Genomic DNA, 23,671 nt, shown 5'->3' on the forward strand with positions numbered 1-23,671 from the left:
TGAGTGCTAAGCACAAGGTTAGAAAAGAAACAAGTATCATGTGTGCAGGCTGTGGTGTGGCTCTCTGCAAACTTTCATGTTTCAATGTTTATCACACGAAGAAAAACAAATAAAGAGGTGTGGAAAAGCATTTATTGCATAAAATATTGTATTTTAATTAGTTCCCAAAAATTTCGTTTTTAAAAACCAATTTTTATTGAAGTTGTTTAGGAAAAAGTAACTACATGCACTTTAGCGACATAAGGTTTAAAGGGCCTGCCAGGACAGGGGTGGGATTTAAATACCCTTCGTGCCAGTCAAAGAGTTAACCTACTTTATTCCAATACTGTCAACGGGAGGAACACGGTTTGAATACATATGAAACTACCTGTCTGGATGCTGTTCACTGGTCAACTGCCTTGCAGTTTCACCCAACTGCCTGATGGTATCTGCATAATCTTCTACAGCCAACTCCAGTGTCTCATGCTTCTTCATCAAATTCTGTGCTGAGATTTCATCCTTGCCACGATCCTCCACCATCATGTACAATTCTTGCTCACTCATCCACGATTCTGCTTCACTTGCATCAAAGAAATACTGGAACAACATTCATTCCATTACAGGTGACAGATGTACAGAGTCGGCAACATAACTAATGCCTTCTATCAAGCTAACCAACAGGCAGTCTAAATAAATTCAATACTAAGACATTCTGCTATTCTCAATTAAGACCACACATCACCACTCAATACTCTGGCCACTGATATAACCTAACAGTAATACAAAGAAATGTTAATATTGACTGCACACAGTAATATGTGCTGCGTGACCTCACCTGCTGTGCCTTCTCTGACTGCAACAGTTTGTTTCGTCGATTCTCCACAGCATCCTTCAGCTGTTGCCATCTGGCCAACAAGTCGTCGATTAGCTGTGTAAATTCTAGAGCATCTTCATGTCCTTCATCTATTAGCTTCTGTCCATTGTTGCAAACTAAATGGATCCTGGGTTCATGGTTATCAATCTCTGTGCGTAATGACTGCAAGAAAATTAGATTATAAGGATGCAACCTTATAGCTCCAATACTTTTATTACTCTTCCCAAAAATGGTTCACTGTATCACAAAGTGAGCAAATCACAGCATTTCTAGATCTACAAAAATGACCTCATTACACACTACAAATTTTCCAGACTGATGAATACTCAATGAAACAAACATGGTGCAATAAAACATCTGTAAGTCTAACAGATTCACTTCTATGACTCAACAAACAAGGAGAGATTGAAAAGTGATTAAACAGGCAACACTACTCAATTATTCTAACATATTTCTGTAAAACAAGGTAGCTTAAACTGCGTGAGAAAAGCATGAAGACATTATCCTTTGCTTCTATGGCATTCAGCCTGCAGATAAATCTGACACCCAGTATTTTCAAATATGGGAACACACATCAAAACAAGCAAATTTGCTTTTAAGCACAAAGAAAGCAATATTACTTTTCTAAGTACCAGATTTCTGTACATAATTACCTGGTTTTTCTTCTTCAGCATATGCACATTGAATAAACTGTTACCATACTCAGTTGAAGTGGCCTGTGGCATTTTCTCAGCTATCCACAGTTTCTCATCTTCTATGTCACGTCGGAACTGGATTAAAGAAAAGATTATTACATTAGTAGTTCTCAGAACATTCCACACAGCACACTTGTGTTCCTGGCTATTCAATAGCTACAATGCAAAAAAAAGTTTTATGGCATTACATCTACCACAACTTCAGGTTCAATTTCAGTGATTCAATGTCAATCAGTGTTACACCTTCTCCATTTAAGCTTTTCCTTACGTTATCTGTTCAAATCCATCCCTAGAGAAATTTCAGGTAGAGATTTCACCATATATGGAAAGATAAGTGTGACAGAACTCAATATAACACACTGGAAATACAGCCTTACCAACAGATACCATTTAGATTTTGATATTTATATATTACAATCTTCATTTTTAATGTTAGTTTTAGTATAACTGGGTATTAGTTTGTATCACTGGTTATAACACTGAAGTCAAAGAAATGTCTATGAAGTCAGCTGTTGTTGCAATAAATTCTGAAGACTGTTAAATATCTTGAAACATAAAAGTAGCATTGTAAATGGCATTAAGTAATGCCATAATCTAAATAATAACAAAGAAACAGAAGAAAATGAGCTACTGTTCTCTCAACAAACTGTGATACTGTTTAAAACATAGTAAGATATCACTAGCTGTGATGGTGATTGCCTGACTGACTGACAATGATGACAACAATAAATGTTTATAACACAAGATTTCAGACTGCCATGGCCATGACTATCTTCAGGTTCTCTCTTACTTTATTCATACCGCTTTTCTTTCATTATAGACCTATTCTTTAACCTGAAGATGGGAAGCAGCCAGTTCTTCCAACATAACCACAATCTATGAGGCTACAAAATGTCACCTCAAAGAAGACAAGACAGTAACCTTCAACACAAATCATGTTCAAATCTCCTATAAGAATACTAAACTAAGATAACATTAGAAGAATAAAATGTATTACAGCCCAAAGAGGAACAGTACTCAGAGAAAAGGATCCCTGTTGACTTTTTGGAAACAAAGAATCACAGTTTTCAGGTTTAGTAACTGATCAGACTGTGGTCTTCCCAGCTGTGACATCATGTTGTATTCATTTGAATCCTGAAGATGAAGGCAGCATGTTCTTCTGTAATAATTGTTTCCAAGCCCCAGAGCAGATGAGGTCACAACCCAAAAGACCACACTCTGAAAACAACATTTAAATACCAGCATAATAAAGTGACATGAACCAACCTGGAATGCTTCTTTCTTCTTCTCAAGTTGCCTCTGTCTGTCCAGGAGAGGTGCTTTCAGTTGCTCAAATCTTATCTCCACCTGAGTCTTCTTCATTTGGATTTCATCCATTTTCTCTGGAGCAGTTCGTTGTAAGTATTCAGCCTGCGTCTCCAGCTCGGACACCTGTTTTGCCTTCACAGCCATCTGTGTCTCGATCATCTAAACCAAAACATCCACCCGTTTATCAGCCGCTTATCCTCTCATTACACACATACTTGCAATATTGTATCCTAGTTTAAAAAATTAACACCAACTGTTGGCTAAGCAAGTCACAATCTCAAACACTGGTCTCTATGGCTTCAACCCTTTATTCTTCTATATTCTGTACTAGGCTCAGCCTGTACAGTGACTAGATGACTTATGGTTAAAATCCAAACAGAGACAAAAAAAAATTGAATTTTGACATCTAAACAGGTCTAGGGCCCATCCAGCTTCACAGTCAATGGATATCAGGAGGTTCTATCATGCGTGGGGGAGGGGGGGTGTTAAACTGGATTAATTACAAAACTGACCACTGACTGCCAATCAAAGCCATGGCTAAGAATGTGTGGCACTTTTCCTTCAATTGCCGATACGTTTATTTTATGTTTATGGACTGTTCTGAAATATTATTTCAACTGCAAACTGAAATTGTATTTTAATTTACTAATAATTCTTCAATAATTTCAATTTATTTATATCCAATGACAGAAAAATATAGTCATGCATCCTGATGGGGTCCAAAACCAAAGAATGACTGTGCTGGTGAAGACCAGCAGAAATTACCAGATCAGAGAGACCAGAAGAGAATAGTATGGATATTGAAGATGGGCCAACACAATTATAATTTCAATTCACACATACTTATTTGAATCTTGAACAGTAAGTCATTTAACAACAGATAGTCACAGTATCAATTTAGAGAACCTCACATTACCTGCTGTTTCTGCATGAGGATATTAACAGAGGCCAGATCAGTACCGGTGTCTTCCGACTCAATCTGCTTCTCAAGATCATTCATCCATGTGTCTATATCATCACAGGTCTGGTGAAGCAAGACTTCACGATTTGCATCAAAAAGTCTCTCTCCCTTTTCCTTGGTGGTCCGCTCCAGGTCATCAAATTGCTGACCAAGTTCAGAAATTCTAGGCTCAATCAGTTCTGCGAGTTCTGGTTTCTCTTTTACCAGCTCTTCTGCAGCCTGTAACACACAAAATATAAGGTAGAGAAAGGAAGGAACATTGCTGCAAATGTGAATCCAAATACAGTGATGTACTACGGTAACATGTTTCCTGTCCTCACTGAAAATTTCTTAATGAGAATAAATGTACATTAAGAAATAACTGGTATTAAAGTCACTACTTGATTTATATGGATTTTATTTATGTATTTTTGGAATTATGCAGCTGTCGTATTAACAGTGTTTTTTTAATGAATGAAGGAACAAGAAAATGTGATTGATTCTGACTGACGAACAAATCTTTTGGGAACTAATCATTCAGAAGGCCAAGAATGAAAAACAAAACATTAAAGTGGATCCTATGGAAGTATGTTCAACAAAGGGCACTGAACATAACAAGCTCCATAGTCAAGACTAATGGCAGACGTTTGTGTTCATGGCACCGAAACTTTGGTATCTAAAGATAAGAGTTAATTAGCTCTTATACAGCATGTCTGAATTATTCATACCACATACAATAAATTATTCTTATAATTTATTAAGACTGTGTGAAAAGAAGCTGAGAAACAAGTTATGTACCTGCTGGATATGGAAAAGCCTATCCTTATTGGATGCAATCTCTGCTTCGAAAGCCTGGTGCCGGGTCCACTTGCTGTGTACAGTCTTCGCACTCCGATATGTTTCATCTTGGGCTGTAATATTCTTCTCCTGCACCCATTCACTCAGTTCCTCACAATCCTGCAATTCATACAAATACACTTCTCAGCAAATAAACTGAGGCTAAATGATGACCTCCATACTCATGTACCACTGTCTGGGCTAATATGAAAACCCAAGCTTAGAGTATATTAGAACGTTGCCAATATGAAGCTAATGACCCTAGAAATTTTATTAGACAATAAATGCATCCAATAAACTTATGGATAATATGAGAAAGGCAACGTTCAAGGAACTTAGAAAAGAATTACACACACAGGCAACTCCCAGTTAACTACGGATCGATCACCTGGGGAGCTCTGTTTAGGAAACTGTCTGGTGTGTCCAATATCAAAAATTAATCATCACGTGATACTGCTTTTTAACAATAACAAATACAAAAAGAAAGGAGATACTGTGTTTGAATATGTACCTGGAAACTTGAGAAGGGTCTATGTTAGTTTCATTTTTTATGCATAGAAATGGAACAGCAGCTTCACACAAACCACATTACATTTCTACCAATAGCGTTAGAGTAATATACAATCATAAATGTGTCTATAAATTTCAGGTCACAGTCTGGTTACATATTACTTTTACTGATTATCTGAGGAAATTCATTTCCTTTTCAAAGAGGATAGCTGGAAGTCTACTGTACATTTCTATGATACATAAAAATGCCCACGTGTGTTCAACACACCGAACTACTAGGTACACATAATACACCAGTGGTAAATTATGCAAACCATCCACCTAAAATACCATTATTTTAGTGCTTGCTTGTGCAGGTAATTCTAATATTTATATAATTATGTAAAACAGGAATTCTATTTACAAACTGTAAATTTACTGGTACTGAAGAAAATGCAATCAAAGCAAGACAGAGTCAAAACAATGGCAAACATTCCTGCTGTGGATGAAAACTGTCTGCAATTGCCACTGCATTTGAAAGTTACTTAGAGATAAGCCCAAAATTCATCTCACAAAGAGAGATGACATGTGTCTGTAAGGAAAACACAAAAAGTAGCCTAACAAAATTTGTTATCATGTTCACTGTATACTTATGTCAGACCAATCACCTCACCTGTAGGAACTGGTGAAGTTGCAATTGGTCTTTCAGTTTTTCCATTTGCAGAAGTGCACGGTCACGGTTAGCGTTGCGCCTCTCATTGATATTCTCTGCCTTCTTGTGAACTTTATCGGCTGCAACCAAAAGCAACATATAACACAGTCCTAATGATTTGATTTCTATACTCATAAAATGAAACACCTTATATATTGTGAATTATGAGAGTAAATAAGTTATGATAAAAGGTTTACCCTTACTTCAACCTGTATTATTTTGTAATTTTAGGAAAGGGGTTTTGATTTTTGTATTTTATGAATCAGAGTGCCAATATAGCATACCATTCCAAGCACACATTAATCACTTACCAAATTATGACATCTCATTATCAGTTACCAGCACAACTGATCCAATAACTATGACAGTAAATATACAATATTTTTTTATTGCTAGTGGGGTGGGACTAAGTCCCTTGTACTGCGGCCACTTCTGGCCTATTGTACCAGCCCCAGATGATAGGTGAGGGTGATTGTGGAGCAATTGGTGGAATGAAGACTGGCAGGGGAAATTGAAGTACTCGGAGGAAACCTGCCCCAGCGCCACTTTGTCCACTGCAAATCCCACTTCACCAGACCCGGGATCGAACCCAGGCCGCAGTGGTGGGAAGCCAGCGACTAACCATTTGAGCTATGGCGCGGCCGAGTATATACAACAACAGTCATCAGGGAACAACTGACTAACTGGTGTTTTCAATATATTTATTTTCATTCCAGTTCTTCGCCTTACTTTATAACCATTATTTTATTTCTGACCTAAGCAAATCATCCACCGAACTATCTAGAAGAATAAAGATAAAAACAAAAGTCTCACAGGCCAAAATGACTTGGAGGATTCACTTCCAAACATGTTCAAATAACCCCACAGGACTTAACAAAAAAACTAACAACATGACTTCATAGTATGAAACATCACATGAATTTTGTAAGTTTTGAGGTTTTCACGGCGATGACAATGAAGAAAGTCATCTTCTGGGTTTAGGCACCGTGTATTCTTCGTTTTGGCCNTGTTTTATAACAATTTTATAATTTTACTGTCTTTTTATACCTTGTATTATTATAGTGTAACAGCTGACAAGTATCCAGCTCTATTTTACCATCACACTGAAATGCAGTTCAATAGTATGTGAGTATAGTAGCCATGTATTTGCCTGATGATGGCTTTAAAAGTCGAAACATGTAGCTAAGGTGTTGCTGGCCTAGACCGTTTTGTTGTTGTGTTACGACAGATCCTAATAAAGAATTTTAAATACGTAACCCAATCAGTCTTCTTGTATTGCTTGTTATTTGTGAATGAAGACAACCAAAGCAAAACACAATTTTATATAAATCTAACAAATTAATCTGTGCATGTTAATAACTTTACTCTTATTTCATACCTGTAATACTGTGGAAACACAACGCAAGTTAAATCACTGATAATACCAAATATCACAGCCCACCACAGGAAAGAACTCTGATGTAATTCCATGTATTACCCTCCCTCATAGCCTTTCCCTGAGTCTTATTTATATATTTTTGTACTTCCAGAAATTTCATTCAAGGAAAAATGACTTGCCAAGACATTCTGAATTAATGTAATGCATTTCACTGCCTGAAAATTATAATCCGACTACTGTTATTTGGAAACAGACATTCTTGCTCTACGAACATTAGAATGTGAAACAGCTGATTCAATTATCTTACAATCATGTAGCCTAAGTGTTATGCCACTGACCTGCAAAGTGGCCCTCGTCACACAGACGACCAGCAAACTGCACAACATTGTTGATCTTGTCATCGTTGGCCTCCATTGTTGTCAGGAAGGCTTCATGTCGTTTTATCAGGTTTTCTGCCTGTTCCAAGTTGATCTGCAAATCAAACAAACAGTAAAAACAAAAATGATTTTTGTTAAAAATCCTTCTGTCTCGCATTTCCTTATATCTTGTCTGTCTGATGGCATACACAGTATAACTTCTACTGTCTGGTATTAAAAAAAGGACATTCTCAGCATATACACCAATAGATGTTAATACTTGTAAACTGAATTACGTACTTCACACTTTAGCTGCCAGGAAATTGTGTCTAATTTGACATGTGATATGATCTGGTTAACTGAGTTCATATTTACAAGCCATATTACCATGTGACACTGCAGCAGTAAACAGAAAATACATCTGATGTCACAGCCTTTGTGCACTAAGCTGCATATCAGCCAAGAGGTTTAAGCAACCTGTTATCAAATTCTGCACAAAGTTTGTTAAAGATCAGCGATTTAAGAAACACTTCAATTTTTTATTTCAATATAGCTATTTTACAAGAAACCTACAAAAAAAATGCTTATTTGTTACACGACTTATAGGATCAATACAACAAACAATAACATGTAATACATATTAAGTGGCAGTGACCTGGTAAGAGGGACAAAACACTCTAAAAAAGGATATGAAGTTCTTTTCTACAGTAAACCTCCCTCTTTTGACACAAGAATGAATTCAATGAAGATAAGTTCAAAGCTACTCACACACGCAGTCACAGGAGCAAGACGCAACACAGAGCACAATACACGATAGTGAAAGAGTGCTCCAACAGAAGATGATAGAAGTGACCCGCGTAATGAAACACGACGTAGGAATGAAATATCCTGTACAATTTTTAATATTTTAACACTTAACATTTATCAGTATATATGATAAATATATATTTTAGTTATTTTAGTATGTATAGACAAGGCATGCAATGAACTAGTTTGTCGTGGATTGCATCAGCACCTGAAGATGACACTTTTGTGCCGAAACATGTAGTGCGAGTGAGAAGAGGGGATAGATGAATGTATGCACTAGAAGACGGATAAAATAAATCATGGACTACTCACCGGGGTCTCATCCTTACTAAGGACATGCTCTTGTTGTGATAGCAGAACTTCTGCTTGTTTAGCATCACGGTTGAACATCTGCAGATTCAGCGACTGTGACAGCAACTGTTGTCTGTTTTCCCACATCTGGTGCAGTTCTTCCCAGCCATCCTTCAGGGCCTTCAATCGTTCCCGCAGGAACATGTACTGAGGATCATCTTGCGTCGAGGGTTCCTATAAAAATCATGTTGGCAAACCCACGCATTAAAAATATGGTAGCTATGAGATTTTAAAAGTGTGATATTAGGTCAGGAACAATGACTGTTTACATATATCAATATGCAATGAAATGAAAACAAAACTGACATTCCCTAGTAAGGCTCATGTACAAGATGAGATTACCTTCATTAAACTGCACAGCACAAAAACCAAATGATTAGATTAATAATCATAATATTACAAAAATGACATCAAACAGATCAATCCTAACATATTTGTTACTTAACAATACTAGACAAAACTGTCCCTGCTGGAATAAGTGGAAAGATAAGCCAAAAGGGCAAGAAATACAAACACTTCACTTATAAGACTATAAATAAAATAATCCTACTACTTGATGCATAACTACATGTAGCTGAGTCCTTCTTGAGAAGATGCCAGTCGCTCAGCTTCTCAGGAAGTTCCAAACATTTTACGGAACCCGAACGTTCATTACTCTGTTCACAGGAGCTTTACTACTGCATGCCTATGTCACAAAATACAAAAACCCTTCCATCTGTTGATTTTGCAGAACCCACCATACCCCAAGAAAAAACTCCCCTGTATGTTACACATAATAAACTAAGCATTCTCTTTTTTATATTCTTATTCTTCCTCCATTTATCACTACTAGAAACTATGGTTATTCAAGCAGAAATAAAAATTACTCACTGCAGTGATGCGCTCTCCATACTCCATCATCTTTGCATAGTCATCTGTATAGTTGTCTATCTCTTCCCGGATGCTCTGATGCTGGTTCAACAGCTTCTCTGCTTCAGCCAGTGATGCAGGAGTGTCTTCCGAAGCTACATCCGTCTGAGTCTTGGTGAGCCACATCTGGAAGTGATCCAGGTCTCGCAGGAACCGATGAAGATCACCTGCCTCTTCCAATTTTGAGTCACGCTCTTTCAGCTACAAACCATAACAACACAATATTAAATACACGACTAAAGTAATAATACCCCTGAAACTTTTATAGGTCTCTCAATTCCAGAATGTGAGCACTTGCCATTTGTGTGAGCTGCTCCCAGATCTGCTGGATCTGCGTTATTCTCTCACGGATAAGGGCTGCTTCATCAGGATGTTCTGTGCCAATAGAATCTGCCTCCTGTTCTAGAGAATCCAGCTTTGCCTGAATGGCTGCCAGATCACGCTCCATTCCAGACAGTCGCCGCTGTAACACAGTACAAACTTTAGTTATGGACTACAGACAACTGTTTTCTTCCTGCTGCTGGAGTCTGTCTGTCTGTGTGCGTGCATGTGCAGGTGCTTTACAACAGTGTAATAAGGCAATGGAACAAATAAACAAAAATTCATACTGATAATTCATGTATTATTTAAAAGATTATGATTCTGAAACATCTTCATTCAATTACTGATGAAAAGGAGTTCAACTTATTTAGAGATGCCTTCTATACATGTTTAAATTAGTGAAATCACATCTATAAAGGTTAGAAATAAATAAATAATGATGGATTCTTCAATACATAAACAATGAAGGAAATGAGATTTGTAAAATTGCAAACAACACATTCTGTAATGTGGATTCTACTAACCTTTTCATTCTATTCATATTTTGATTGCTACAGACTGGGGATGTATGAAATTGCTCTGGTGCCAACATGTACAATTCAAATGTATAGGCTTCTTTTCTGATCCCTTCATAAAACTGCTGATGGTAAGAACAATTTATCACAAGTCACTTTATGTTCAAAATGCACAGAAGTAAGTCCTCTGGATTCTAACACAAAACAGAATGAACACTGCTGGTCACACTGTACCTGTTGATTCACCAAGCTTCACTGAATATGCATGAATGTTCCTCATAAACAGCAGCCAACCAAGTTTAGCTGCTGCTGCTACAAGCTGTAAAAGCATTAAAATGAAGCTCAATGAAATTATTTATATTGCAGATAAACACAATCAAGTAACAAACCTGCAGTGTCATGATGCCTGTAAGATCCATCTCTAGGCTATCTGTGGACTGCAAGATTCTCTTTTTGTCTTCTATCCATGACAATGTCTCACGACACTCAATGTGGAATGTTTGAACTCCATGGGCAGAGTTCAATTCATCACGTTTAGCTTCTGCCTTCTCCCTAAGTTCTGCCCATTCATGATTCAACTGAATGGCAAAAGAAGTGTAATTAGTTACAGTACCATAAGTCCAAAATTCTCTTCCACAACGCTGTAATAATCACCATGACTGTCAATTCAATTCATGAATACCAATTAATACACACACACACACACAATACTTCTGAACTATGAACAGTGAAATCCCTACCTAATGAACCGTTAGGGCACTGACTTTCTTACATTAAATCAAAGTATTCACTGACTGGGGTTTAAAATTATATCAACAAACTATTCATCTTGTACTTTTGTTTGTATATAATCAAAGAAGCTATTTATACACAAATTAACATGATTACATATTCAATAATAAAATAAAGAATGACAAATGTAGGGACACTCAATAAACTTCCTCAGCCCCTCAAGGTGAATGCCAGAATACCACTATGATCAGTAACTTCCAACTAAATTAACAAAACATCAAAAAATGTATGCAATGGATGAAATGCTTCCACACCCCACAGATCCAAAACATATAAACATAATAATCCACTTAACAAGTTACTCCATAGTTAAACGAGTCAAAACTATGTAATGGACTACACAATAAAACCCAAATCAAATCCACAACTGAATCAAAGATCACTTTTAAAATACCTTTCTTATGTATCAAATTGAGGGGGGGGGGATCCCTCAGAGCATAAACTACTTCACCTTTCTAAAGAGATTCAAAAACACATTTCACCTATGCCTCACTTAACTCTTTTATATGCACATTTTATTTATTTGTGGTTTATTTAATGTTAGTTGTAGTGTCAAATGGTTGAACAATTAGTGAATAATTAGAAAATTTGCAGCAGAAAGTACTCATGACCCAATCTGAGGTTCTATCTCAGCATTCGTCTCAAGTGATGGATGAAAACAATAAAAAACCTCAGTCAGGATTGCTAGAAACCCAGGTTTAAATTAAGGCACCTCCTGAACAAAAGTCACAAGTATTACCATTTGAGCAGGCTTCTTTGATCATGTTAACTTTTATTAATATTATACACCATGTTATGTACAACACACCTGATTTTGCCGTGCTAGTATTTGTTCAGAGTTGGGGTGCTCCACATGTAGCAACTGTCGTGCTAACTGGTTCACCACAGCTACTCGTGATGCATTGGCATTCATTTCTTTCTCGAAACCATCATAACGATGTTTCATGATCTCCACATCTTCTATATCTTTAGCCGGAACCATGGTCTGCAGCATACGATCCTAAGAACAAAAACACAATTATCCTTTATTAAAAAATTTGAATAACTGTAAAGAAAGTTCCTACTTATACACTAGACCTCACATTATCCAGATTGGACAGGATATGAGTTAGATAATCAGCAGAAGAAACATACAACTAACTTGTGAATTGGGATTTACAAAACAATATATATATTTATAAGTGCATTTTACTTTAACACTATTGGTACAAACATCAGTGTGGTTTCAGAGAAGCTCTGTGCCATTTCTAGACATTAAAAAGAAAAACCAAAGAGAGAAACTCATCTCAAGTTTCCAAGCACATATTTAAAGGGAAAAGAGAAATTCCTTTGTTTTGTACTTGTTTCTTTCTAAAAGGCACTTCTACATTAAGTTTATCTTTTGACATTGGACAATACAGTGTTTATATCCAGTGCAGCATGAGTGTGACATCACAACCATTAACCATATGTTCAGAAGGAAGTCCACAATGTAAACCACATAATTCAAATTTATATAATCTGAAGTTTGTATTTTTTTGTCCCAAGCACTTCAAATTCATGAGATATTACTGTAACATTCAATCATATCAAGCATGTTGCATCTTACGGACTTCTATACAAAAAAAAAAAATTAACATATTTCTCATAACAAGTATAATTGTATTAACCATTACCAAAAGATTAACTGATATTTTAATTTAAATTATGTTGAGGAAAACTTATTTTTCTTCAAGTAAATATGGCATCTTTTACCAATTAAGAGACAAGTTCCAAACATGTAACCCAAATGTAATTACTCTATTTATGAACGTGGTCATAATCTTTGCACAATGGTCATAACATAATCTTGTGCATGAAATCAGTAGTCTATGTACTTCCATTCGCTAGACACATCAAATTTCTGCTAAATTTCCACTGATAGAGTGTGCATATAACTTTTTTCAAACAAAGTATATGAATATCAACTTTATGTATGTTTTACACATAAATATGTTGTAGTAATAGAAGACCAGTGCTTAAGAGTTCAGCATTACAGAACAAGCTAGTGGAATACAGCAAAATTCTAATTTATTAAATATTTGTACTAGTCCAGCCAGAGCCCAATCTAAACAATGTTCAGTGAATTCTAATTCTCCTCATAAGAGCAGTGAATATTCAGATATTTTTTCCCTGCTAGAAATCGTTATAACATATCAATGACCTTTGGTGACTGACATCACGCACCAATCATGAACAAACACCTCACAGCTTGAGGCATCACAATTACCATGATTCTTAACTGACGTTTTTCAGTATTCATTTCATGTCATCAATTAGTTTGGATATTATTGACTGTGTGATTGTATTTGTGTAAAACAGGTTCTTTAATTATTCATGTAAAGAAATGATTTACAATAACACTTTCTCAGCAGTAAGTGATGCACGATTCAAGAAAACTGAACCACTGCATCCAGGAAGCCATGGTTCTCATCATATAAGCTTTCCTGATAGTCACAACGAGACATGACATTGTTGTACTGAATAAAATTCTGACTGTACACAGATACTAACTAGATCAGATTTGGGGGGGGGGCAAAGAAAACAGGCAGAGCTAACCTTCTCGCCTATCCACTGCTCAACACCATCTGACTCACTCAGCAGCTTATACAGTGAGAGCGCATCCAGCAACCGCTGCTTACGGAGTTTTGCAAGCTCCAGCAATTCCTTGTACCGGTGATCAATACTAGCAAGACGTTCCACAACCTGCAATTCAAGAGTCAGAACAAAATATCAAGACATCTGCAGACCACCTCAGAAATTATTTACAGCGTTTACTGAAACAGAGTATTGTACCATTCTTCTTCACATACGAGGTGTGTTCAGGAAATAACGGGAATTTTAAAATTTCGCGGGTTTGGAGAGTCCAATTGTCAAAATTTTTTTTTTATTATGTTGGTATACATGCCCCTGAAGTACAATAAAATTTTCAGCTGTATTCATTGCTTACTTTGTCTGTGGCAGCCGCTAAGGTTAGACGTGTTTTTATGAGCTTGGCGATTTTCGTTTGTTAAAAGAAATGGATCAAAGAATTTGTATCAAATTTTGCGTAAAAAATGAAATAAAGTGTTACAAAGTGTGTGAAATGTTAACAAAGGCCTATGGTGAGTCTGTTATGAGTAAAACAAGAGTTTACGAGTGGTATAAGCGTTTCCAAGATGGCCGTGAAGACGTTGCAGATGACGAGCGCCCCGGACGCCCCAGCACATCAACAACCGATGAAAACGTGGAAAAAGTGAAAGCAATGATTATGAATGATCGCCGAATCACAATCAGAGAAGTTTGCGTGAGGCAATCCGAAAAAAACGCCCGGATTTGTGGAAAAACAATTCATGGCTTTTGCACCACGATAATGCACCTGCTCACACTTCGTTGCTTGTTCGTGAATTCTTGGCCAAAAACAATACTGTAACGATGCCCCAGCCTCCATATTCGCCAGACATGGCTCCGTGTGACTTTTTCCTATTTCCAAAAATAAAGAGAACCTTAAAGGGCCGTCGTTTTACAAGCATAGATGACATTAAAAGCGCATCGCTGAAAGAGCTAAAGGCTATCCCAAAAATCGAGTTTGAGAAGTGTTTCGATGATTGGAAGAAGCGCTGGCGTAAGTGCATAATATCGAATGGGGACTATTTTGAAGGCGACAACATTAATGTAGACGAATGAATAAATATTTTTTCCAAAATACGGAAATTCCCGTCATTTTTTGAACACACCTCGTATCCCAAAATAAGACGAGAACATAAAATGTAACTAAGTAAATCATGCATGCACATTCATATGCATCTGCACACAAAAAAAATGTCTATTTATGGGTGGGATGAGGCTGCGCCATAGTTCAAGCGGTTAGTCACTGGCTGGTTCAAACCCGGGTCTGGTCAAGTGGGATTTGTGGTGGACAAAGTGACGCTGGGGTATGTTTTCTCCAAGTACTTCAGTTTCCCCTGCCAATCTTCATTCCACCAAATTCGCCATCATCATAATCACCCGGGGCAGGTACAATAGGCCCATCAGTGGCCGCCATGCCAAGTGGAGACTTGACTCCACCCCCTACTATGCAAAATGGGTGGGATGAGACAAAAGTCCCATGATAATGTGGCTTCCAATGGGTATGTTATACAAGCCCCATTACTGTTATGATGAGAGCAATGATAATAGCAACTACAGATGTGTATGGAGTCTTGAATGACTGCCAAGAGGAAACTGAAATATTCAGTGAAAAATTTTTCTTACTGCAATGAGAACTATGACATGGCCTTTAATAAACACTACAAATATACTCCATAATTCAAATTACAAAGTACTGTCAATATTTCTGCTTCAGAAAATTTTACAGCTCTTCTTGAACCAATATAAAATGATAAAAAAAAATCACATGATTAGTCATATAAACAGGGAAAATGCTTACATGTTTAAGAACCAGTAATTATACAGGGTGTCCCAGGAGGAATGGACCAAACTTCGGGAGGGTGTTCCTTATGTTAAAGTATGCCGATATAACCCAAAACACCTATGTCCAAAGTTGAACGGTTACGGAGATAATGGCCCGAGAAGTGTCAAACTTTGACCGGGGTTACACACTTGTTGATTACAAAATACATATTAAAACTGGCAGGAATATGTGGATTCTGTAATGTTAATAATGTACGTAACATCAAACTAACTTGTGAGTGACGGAAAGCCATAAAAGTGAAGTACAAAATACTCGCTCGCCATGTCATAATTGTCCTTAGGTTTCCAAGCAGTATACATAACACATGACTGGCGAGCGATGACGTAACGTGCTGACTGCGCGTTCTGGTATGAGCCAACTACATAAGCACGGCTAGGGAGTATCATCGCACTCAAGGACAAACATAGATAAGGGCTCTCAGCTGAGAGGTACAGCGAGGTACAGTGCTTGGACCTGCCAGAAGACCACACTTTTCTTGGGCCATTATCTCCTTAACCGTTCAACTTTGGACATAGGTGTTTTGGGTTATATCGGCATACTTTAACATAAGGAACACCCTCCCGAAGTTTGGCACATTCCTCCTGGGACACCCTGTATATATATTGTACGGCCTGCATGAATGCTAATTTATATTCTTCAAAAAAGTAGAATGTTTTTTTAAAGATGTATGGACACACAGTCCCACCACAGAATTCTCCATGACCTTTTTGTGGTATGAAGATGTACAATTATGATGTATAATTTAGAAAGAGCTATGGTAGGGTAGCCTTTAATGGCATATGTCTCATATGTATTGGTTAAATGGATCAAACATATCAGGGGATACATACTAAATTCCATCATCGTTATATGCTTCCCTATCTGCTATGATATATTAATGGTTACTGATTCTTCTCTCGTCGCAAATGTTACTGAATATTTTCATTCTCATGTGTTATTCTGCTTTTTCAGTTAGTTCCTGCCACAACAGGATTCTTTACTAACATTGCAGTCTGTAAAGTGTTACAGTTTTTNTTTTTTTAAGTCGCTTAGTGGGGGGGTGGAGTCCAACTGGGTCCACTTGGCACCGTGGCCACTGATTGGCCTATTGTAGCCTGCCCTGGGTGATTATGATGATGGAGAATTTGGTGGAATGAAGATTGGCAAGGGAAACCGAAATACTCAGAGAAAACCTGCCTCAGCGCCACTTTTTCCACCACAAATCCCACTTTACCAGACCTGGGATAGAACGTGGGCTGCTGCAGTGGGAAGCCAGCGACTAACTGCTTGAGTTATGGCGTGGCCTGTTATTTGTTAATTAGTAATAAACAGGGATGACGTATCAACAACACAGCATGGAAAATATAGTTATGATAAAATTCAGGATAGGGACTAGTGGAGGGCTCTTCTGAACACAGTAATGAACATTCAGGTTAAATAAAATGCTTGGAAATTCTTGAGTAGTTGCACAATTGGTGGCATCTCAAGAAGGGCTAAGCTTCATGAGTCATGACGATACTACTTAGATCACAAGTAACTTTTACCATTACTTTACACGATGTTTAGGGAACTAGAATTAAAATACACATTTCCATTCTTTATACGATGATATTTTCTGTCATAAAATAAGGATGCTAAGCCACTAAGTGGCTTGCTGAAGCATGCCTAGACTTGTTAACATGCACGTGAATGTCTCACCTCAGGAGATTTTCTATCCTGTTCTCCAAGCTGTTCTGCCTGCTTATGCAGAGTCTCAATAGTAGAGCTGTAATTTTTCAGTTCATCGGTCACATCCTTGTGTTTCTTGAGAAGAGACTGTACATTTGCTTCATCACGACCTACATCCTCACTTGACACCAGCCTCAATGTGTCCAGCATCCAGATGTCCACATCATCTGCATCTGCAAAGAACTGTAAAGAAAACCATGAAGAAGAGCAACACTTAACACAAATCTCAAGTCTGCCAAATAGCCACTACACCCACCTGATGGAAGTCCACAGCCTCCTCCAATCGCTTACGTCTGTATGCTGCTGCATCTATCAGATGCTGCCACATTCCCAGTATTTCTTGGAGCCGTTCCTGGATGCGGTCAGCACCAAAGTGTTGACGATGCACAAGATCATCTCCTACAGCTACTACTGACATAAGCTGTGACTCGTGACTACCTATTTCATTTTCAAGAGCCTGTAAGAAAGAAAATACAAGCATGTACTTTCAGAAGCAAAAATAAATTCTGATCATTAGGTGTTGGAACATTTTATAAACAGGGACCTACATCACATACATTAAAAGCATCCCTTGTCACTATAGCTAGCATAGGCAGGAGTGGCAGTGGAGGCAGACACAATACCAGTCAGTGGATACGGACAGTTGCTGCAAGTATGTTCAATAAGCAGTAACTGTCAAGCGTAAGCGGCCTCTGTAGTCTTGGGGTAACGTTCCCACCTCGTGACTCAAGGTACGTGGGTTCAAACCCGGCGGAGGTTGTGGAATTTTTAAGGGCGGAAAAATTCAGGGAACAAGTCCTCTGGGAGGGACTCTAAGGCGTGGGTCCCGTGTCGTAGCTTTACGGCACGTAAAAGAACCTTATGTCTCAAGGGGACCTCTGAGCCAAATGCAGGACATTTCCTGCTCAACAGTAGTCTCTAACGCCTCTGGTAGATGGGGGAAGCATCGATACCGCTGAGCCGGTAGAGGCCAAACTCGCTGGCTCGGGACTGATGGCACACACCAGTACCGGTAGAGTATAGAGACTGGTAGAATATCACAGGGGGATGCACAATGGACCAATATTTGGTCTAAGTGCATGGGGAAACCCACCCTCTCCAATTACAACAACAGCAACAACTGTCAAGCATGAAACACAAAAAAAATCGTTACCTTCTCAAGATTAAGCTGAACGACAGTAAAAGTAACGTCAGTTTAAGGATGTTACAAAGAGGAGAAACGAACAAGAACATTCCTTTATGAAACTTGACAGCCAGTGGTAAATGGAAATAACAAGATGCAAGTACGAAGACATCCAAATGTGTCTTCAACCAATGAAGTGTGTGAGCATCACTGAATTAGCTCATGAAACAGATAAATGAAAAACCTTTGTTCCAGCATTCAGGCATTTTACTGGCCACTTTGAAACATAAATAAGCACACAACTTGATTCATCAATTACAATGATGGCACCATTATTTAAAGGTGGCCTAAAAAGCTGTCAAACAAATTATCCAACAGAAATAAATAAAAATACCAGTTCCTTTTACAGACACATACAAAAAAGTAAAGAGAAAGAAGAAAATATTTTACAAAATTGTTATCACATTAGTGGACATATTGTTTTCATTTATTTTCTCTGTCCACTGGTCCTTACTGCAGTCAAACTGTCTACAAGGCTTCTTCTAACAATGTCAACAAGGCTACAGTCATGTGGAAATACTACCATTACTAACTGTAATTCCAGATAAGAAATCCAAACCACTATTACTGTTATATGTTATACGGTATTCCATTTTACCTACTATGGATGACATTGCGACATAATGGCTGAAAGCAGGTATATTTGAATTGGAAGAGTTGGCTGCTGCTAGGCAAAAGCTTGATAAACAAGTTTGTGATAATGAACACATGTCTTGGCAATGGAGAAATTGTTGGGAACAGTGTTTTCTGTGCAGTCCATGCAAAAAATATTTGGAGCACATGAGCTGCAACTTGGACAGCCGCCATCATGACTCAGATGCAACCATGAGGAGTTGCCAGTATGGACATGAGTATGGAAACTGAGGAATCTACAAAACTGGAAGCCATTACCAGGCTATGACTGATGAAGACAAAGATGACTTTATGTGTGCTGCAGTACAGGTACAGTGATTTCTAGTGTGTGCAGATCTATGAAACTGTTACAGTATAGTATATAGTATAGTATTTATTGCATTCAAGCAAATCCAATTACAGGCCAACACCACTGGACACAGAACAAGTCAAATATCTTCAACAAATACTCCAACAATGGAACAAGTCAACATAAAATATACATCAACCTAAAATATACATAACACTATACCATGTTTAATTGTAAATAAAATAAGTTAAAATTGTAATAAAAACACATTACATAATAAATTCATTCAACTTAGTAGCTTATATATCTCAAACCATAAAAGATCACAACATCCATCAACTATAATGAGGTATGTTTGTTACATGGCATACCAGTCAAGTTGGAGATTATATCTTACATGTTCAATACCAAATAAAACCAGTCAAGGTATAAGTATAAGTTACATGTAGTTATGAGTTAAAAAGTCCAAGAAACCCAATTAGTAGTTCAAACCCCATGTCTAAGTCACTAAATCATGACAACACACTTCTCACAGACAAATCACAAAATAAATTAAGGAAGCAATGACACATAACACAAGCAACTATCTTCATATTCTATGTACTGACTCTGAGGTAAGACTTCAATGGAGGCACTTTCCTCTTGACTACTACAATTACTTTGTCTTCATATACAAGGACTGTTCAAACAAGCAAGGTTCTGAATCACTGAAGACATTAAATAGGATACAAAGTGGACTCACTCTGGAAGGATTTCAGATAACTTCAGAAACTGTTTACTAGCACAGCAGTACCATTAGCAGAGTGATGATTTGGAAAGAAAATACCTGAAGTAATGTACTAATTTTCTGTTTCACATATGGTATTCATTTTAAGAAAATAAATGAATGTTCATGTAGGACCACCTCTATTAAACAGAACTATGTCCAACGCAAGAATATATTCTGCCCCTAATTTAAAATTGCTACCACTTTTTGTTGTGCCCATGGCCTACCTTGTGCTTTGACAAGAGAAGGTTGATTGTAGTTAGGTCATGGCCAATGTCTCCATTAGTCACAATCTGTTCCTTCTCCTTTATCCAGTTCTCCTCATCTGCCATATCCCAGTAGAACTGCCAAAGTTTGCGGCTTTCATCCAATCGAGCTCGGCGTTCCACTGCCAATTTCACCAACTCCGCATATGCATCCTACAGTAATAAAACACACTAAAATCAATTCTTAGTTACTAAACAAATAACTAATTTTAACATTTGTAATATCTATATCCCCACCATCCAGATGTAGCTTTTGTACAGACTGCAAGCGCAATACAGATTGCATTAATCACTATGCTATAATAAAATTACTGAAAATCTGCACAATTGGCCCTGAATTTCCAGGCATTACACTAAAACACTTATTTCAAATTCTGAAATTCAAAATCAAGCTCCATTTAATCAACATTACATAAAATTCTCCATCATTTACTAAACCCAAATGCCATTGTCATGTTAATGTAAGCCCCAGGGCAATAACATGAATCAAATTCACATCATCACATCTTATTTCACATTGCCTTCCATCTAGGCCTGGCCTCCCAAGCACTCTCTTTCATTCACATTTTCCAACCAACATTTTCTGCATATTTCCTCTCCCCCTGACTCATCTCGTCCTTCAGCTGACCATCCCATTAATATTAATGCAGAGCACAAATTACAAAGCTTATAAAAATGCATTTTTCTCCATCTTCCTGTTACTTCTGTCTCTTAGGTCAAAATAATCCTCTCAGCTCCAGTTCTCACATGCCCTTAATGCTCTTCCATTTAGGTGAAACATCAAATTTCAAATCCATACAAAACAAAAGGAAAACATGTATTTTACATTCTGAGACAGAAGACAAAAAAATGAGAGAATGGTAGTAAGCAACTAATGCATACCTCTGTTATACAGCAATAATAATAGACCACTCCTAGGGGATCACACACTTCCAGCTTAACCATTACACAAACCGGTAGGACAAACCTCCTTAACTGCAATAGTGTAGAAGCCGTTTGCCTTTTCCACCTCCAAGTGTCATTTATTTTTTGTTTGCTCATACACACATTTTTTAGAATTTATTTACATTATTCACAACATGATGTTCTAACCTCAAGCTGCTGTACACGTTCCACAATGATGGCAGGGTCACACGGCCGATATCCTTCTGTTGTTTCTTGGTCAAGGAAGCGTTGTGACTGTTGAACCACTGCCTTTACACGTTCTCCCAGCACATTGATATCAGCCTCCACCAAAGAATGTTTCTGCAGAAGATCTTCCACACCCATTAGGTGCTTGCCATAGTCATCCGACAATAAACGTAATTTCAGTTCCTCCATGGAATCTAGGATATACAGCATCTCCTGGAAGTTCTGCTGCAACTGGAGTGAGAGCTCCAACCTCATGCGTCTTGCGCGCAGAAGTTCCAACAGGTAGTTCCACAGACGCAGCACATTGTCCTTCCTGCGCATTAAAACTCCATGCAAGACAGTATAACGTAAAAGGTGAGTTCTCCCTATTCTTAATTAAACACTACACCAAGATGTACAGGGAGTGAAGTTACAGCTGCATGTATTCTTAACTTTAACAATAAAATGGAGGTAAGCGGTTACCTTAACACCCCACCCACATTACCCTTGGGGCAAAAGCTCTCCATACTTATTGGATATGAGGCTGGGTGGTCCTCAGAACCAGTCTGCATGCTATGCAGAGGATAAAAATCTCTTGCCTTTGCCAAGAATCTAACTTCATTTCCTTGGTCATCCACCATGTAGTCCAGTAAGTATAATGACTGAGCTACCCCTACACCCAATGTAAGCCGGTTCTCACATATAATTCAGATGATCTGGTAAAAACGTAAGTCTGCTATATCTACCTACAGTCTACAGCGTTTTCACTAATACACTTGCATAACAATATGAATCAGGTGCATCTAACAATAAACTTCACTGTTCATTTCACAGCATCATCAAATTCATGCAATCTCTTCCCTTCTGACTTCGTGAGTAAAACTTGCATGTATCTCTCTTCTTCCCCATGTTTACATGTTCATAAATTTAATTTCAATGAACATTTAAGTGTACCTGAGTTCACTACCATAAAATGGTGGCAAAGAGGCAGTCACGGTGTTATTACATAACCTCATACCTTACTTTCGACTAAACCTATCTCAAACCAGATGTCATCCAGAAACTGTACCTGGCATTAATTCGGTCAATATCATGGTAGTTCTCAGCCTCCAGTTCCTGGGAAACTGCAACAACAGCCTGGACACGCTCTTCATATGCAAAGATATCAGTCTCAATGGCCTCGTGCTTCTTTGCAGCTGCTTCCACAGCAGCAAGGTCAAATCCAAAGTTATCCTGAGAAACAAGACGCTGATTTTCACTTAGCCAAGTCTCACGCATGCTTGCCTTTCGGTTGAACCTAGCTGCCAGTTGCTCAAGTTTCTCCTGTCGTATCAGCTCCTCCCGCAGAGCAAGCTCCCTGAAGAATAATAGACAGACATCATAAGTCAAGACTACCCGTACAAAATATGAATTCAAATACAAACTCTCCATACTCCCATGCCCAACTTCCTGAACATCCTCTTAAAATAAAAGGAGTTCTACATTACAGTTTCTGAACAAAATCTTTAGCATTTTAACTATAATACTTCTGTGCCCTGGTAGGAATGGTACATGACCCAGAATATCCAGATGCATATACGGCATAAAATGTCATTTTCTAATTTTTTGGTACTCTACTAATTATTTTTAATACTTGAAAAACATTATGAACTAATCTAACAAATATCATTCTTTCCTCAGACAATGCAATTGGATTACAAAAAGCATCTTTTTATATCTGCAGCAAAGAAACATTATGACAGATACTTATGGTGTTGGGTTTCTGAAATAAATAAAACCTGATCACCAGTAATTCACATAAAACTTAAAAGACATGGCAAAGAAACAGAAACTTATATTCTGCTCCTTTTACAGTATATTTTTACCATAAACTAATATTCTAACAACTATACTTGTTAATATCTGCCAGGTCTGCAATAGTCACGACTTCACAAAGAACAGAATTATTTGAATAAAAGAAAATCACAAAAATACCACTAAATA

At 37.7% G+C, this 23,671-nt stretch overlaps 1 protein-coding gene across 9 annotated transcripts in view; it reads right to left on the reverse strand.

Moving 5' to 3' along the window:
* LOC111862251 (spectrin beta chain) overlaps window positions 1-23,671 on the reverse strand; it is a 160,229-nt gene that overhangs the window by 46,845 nt on the left and 89,713 nt on the right. For all 9 annotated transcript variants that reach the window (XM_023847470.2, XM_023847477.2, XM_023847475.2 and 6 more), the window contains 19 exons: window positions 22,758-23,045; window positions 21,671-22,022; window positions 20,540-20,731; window positions 17,698-17,898; window positions 17,412-17,624; window positions 13,841-13,987; window positions 12,072-12,263; window positions 10,861-11,049; window positions 9,934-10,098; window positions 9,597-9,836; window positions 8,688-8,900; window positions 7,551-7,683; window positions 5,796-5,914; window positions 4,595-4,753; window positions 3,773-4,036; window positions 2,815-3,015; window positions 1,507-1,623; window positions 815-1,015; window positions 368-576 (listed from right to left, as the gene is read on the reverse strand). In XM_023847470.2, the coding sequence (XP_023703238.1) occupies window positions 368-576; window positions 815-1,015; window positions 1,507-1,623; window positions 2,815-3,015; window positions 3,773-4,036; window positions 4,595-4,753; window positions 5,796-5,914; window positions 7,551-7,683; window positions 8,688-8,900; window positions 9,597-9,836; window positions 9,934-10,098; window positions 10,861-11,049; window positions 12,072-12,263; window positions 13,841-13,987; window positions 17,412-17,624; window positions 17,698-17,898; window positions 20,540-20,731; window positions 21,671-22,022; window positions 22,758-23,045 (3,795 nt within the window). The remainder of the gene's footprint in view (window positions 1-367; window positions 577-814; window positions 1,016-1,506; window positions 1,624-2,814; window positions 3,016-3,772; window positions 4,037-4,594; window positions 4,754-5,795; window positions 5,915-7,550; window positions 7,684-8,687; window positions 8,901-9,596; window positions 9,837-9,933; window positions 10,099-10,860; window positions 11,050-12,071; window positions 12,264-13,840; window positions 13,988-17,411; window positions 17,625-17,697; window positions 17,899-20,539; window positions 20,732-21,670; window positions 22,023-22,757; window positions 23,046-23,671) is intronic.

Source organism: Cryptotermes secundus, unplaced genomic scaffold (genome assembly GCF_002891405.2).
Source record: "Cryptotermes secundus unplaced genomic scaffold, Csec_1.0 scaffold88, whole genome shotgun sequence".
NCBI lineage: Eukaryota > Metazoa > Arthropoda > Insecta > Blattodea > Kalotermitidae > Cryptotermes > Cryptotermes secundus.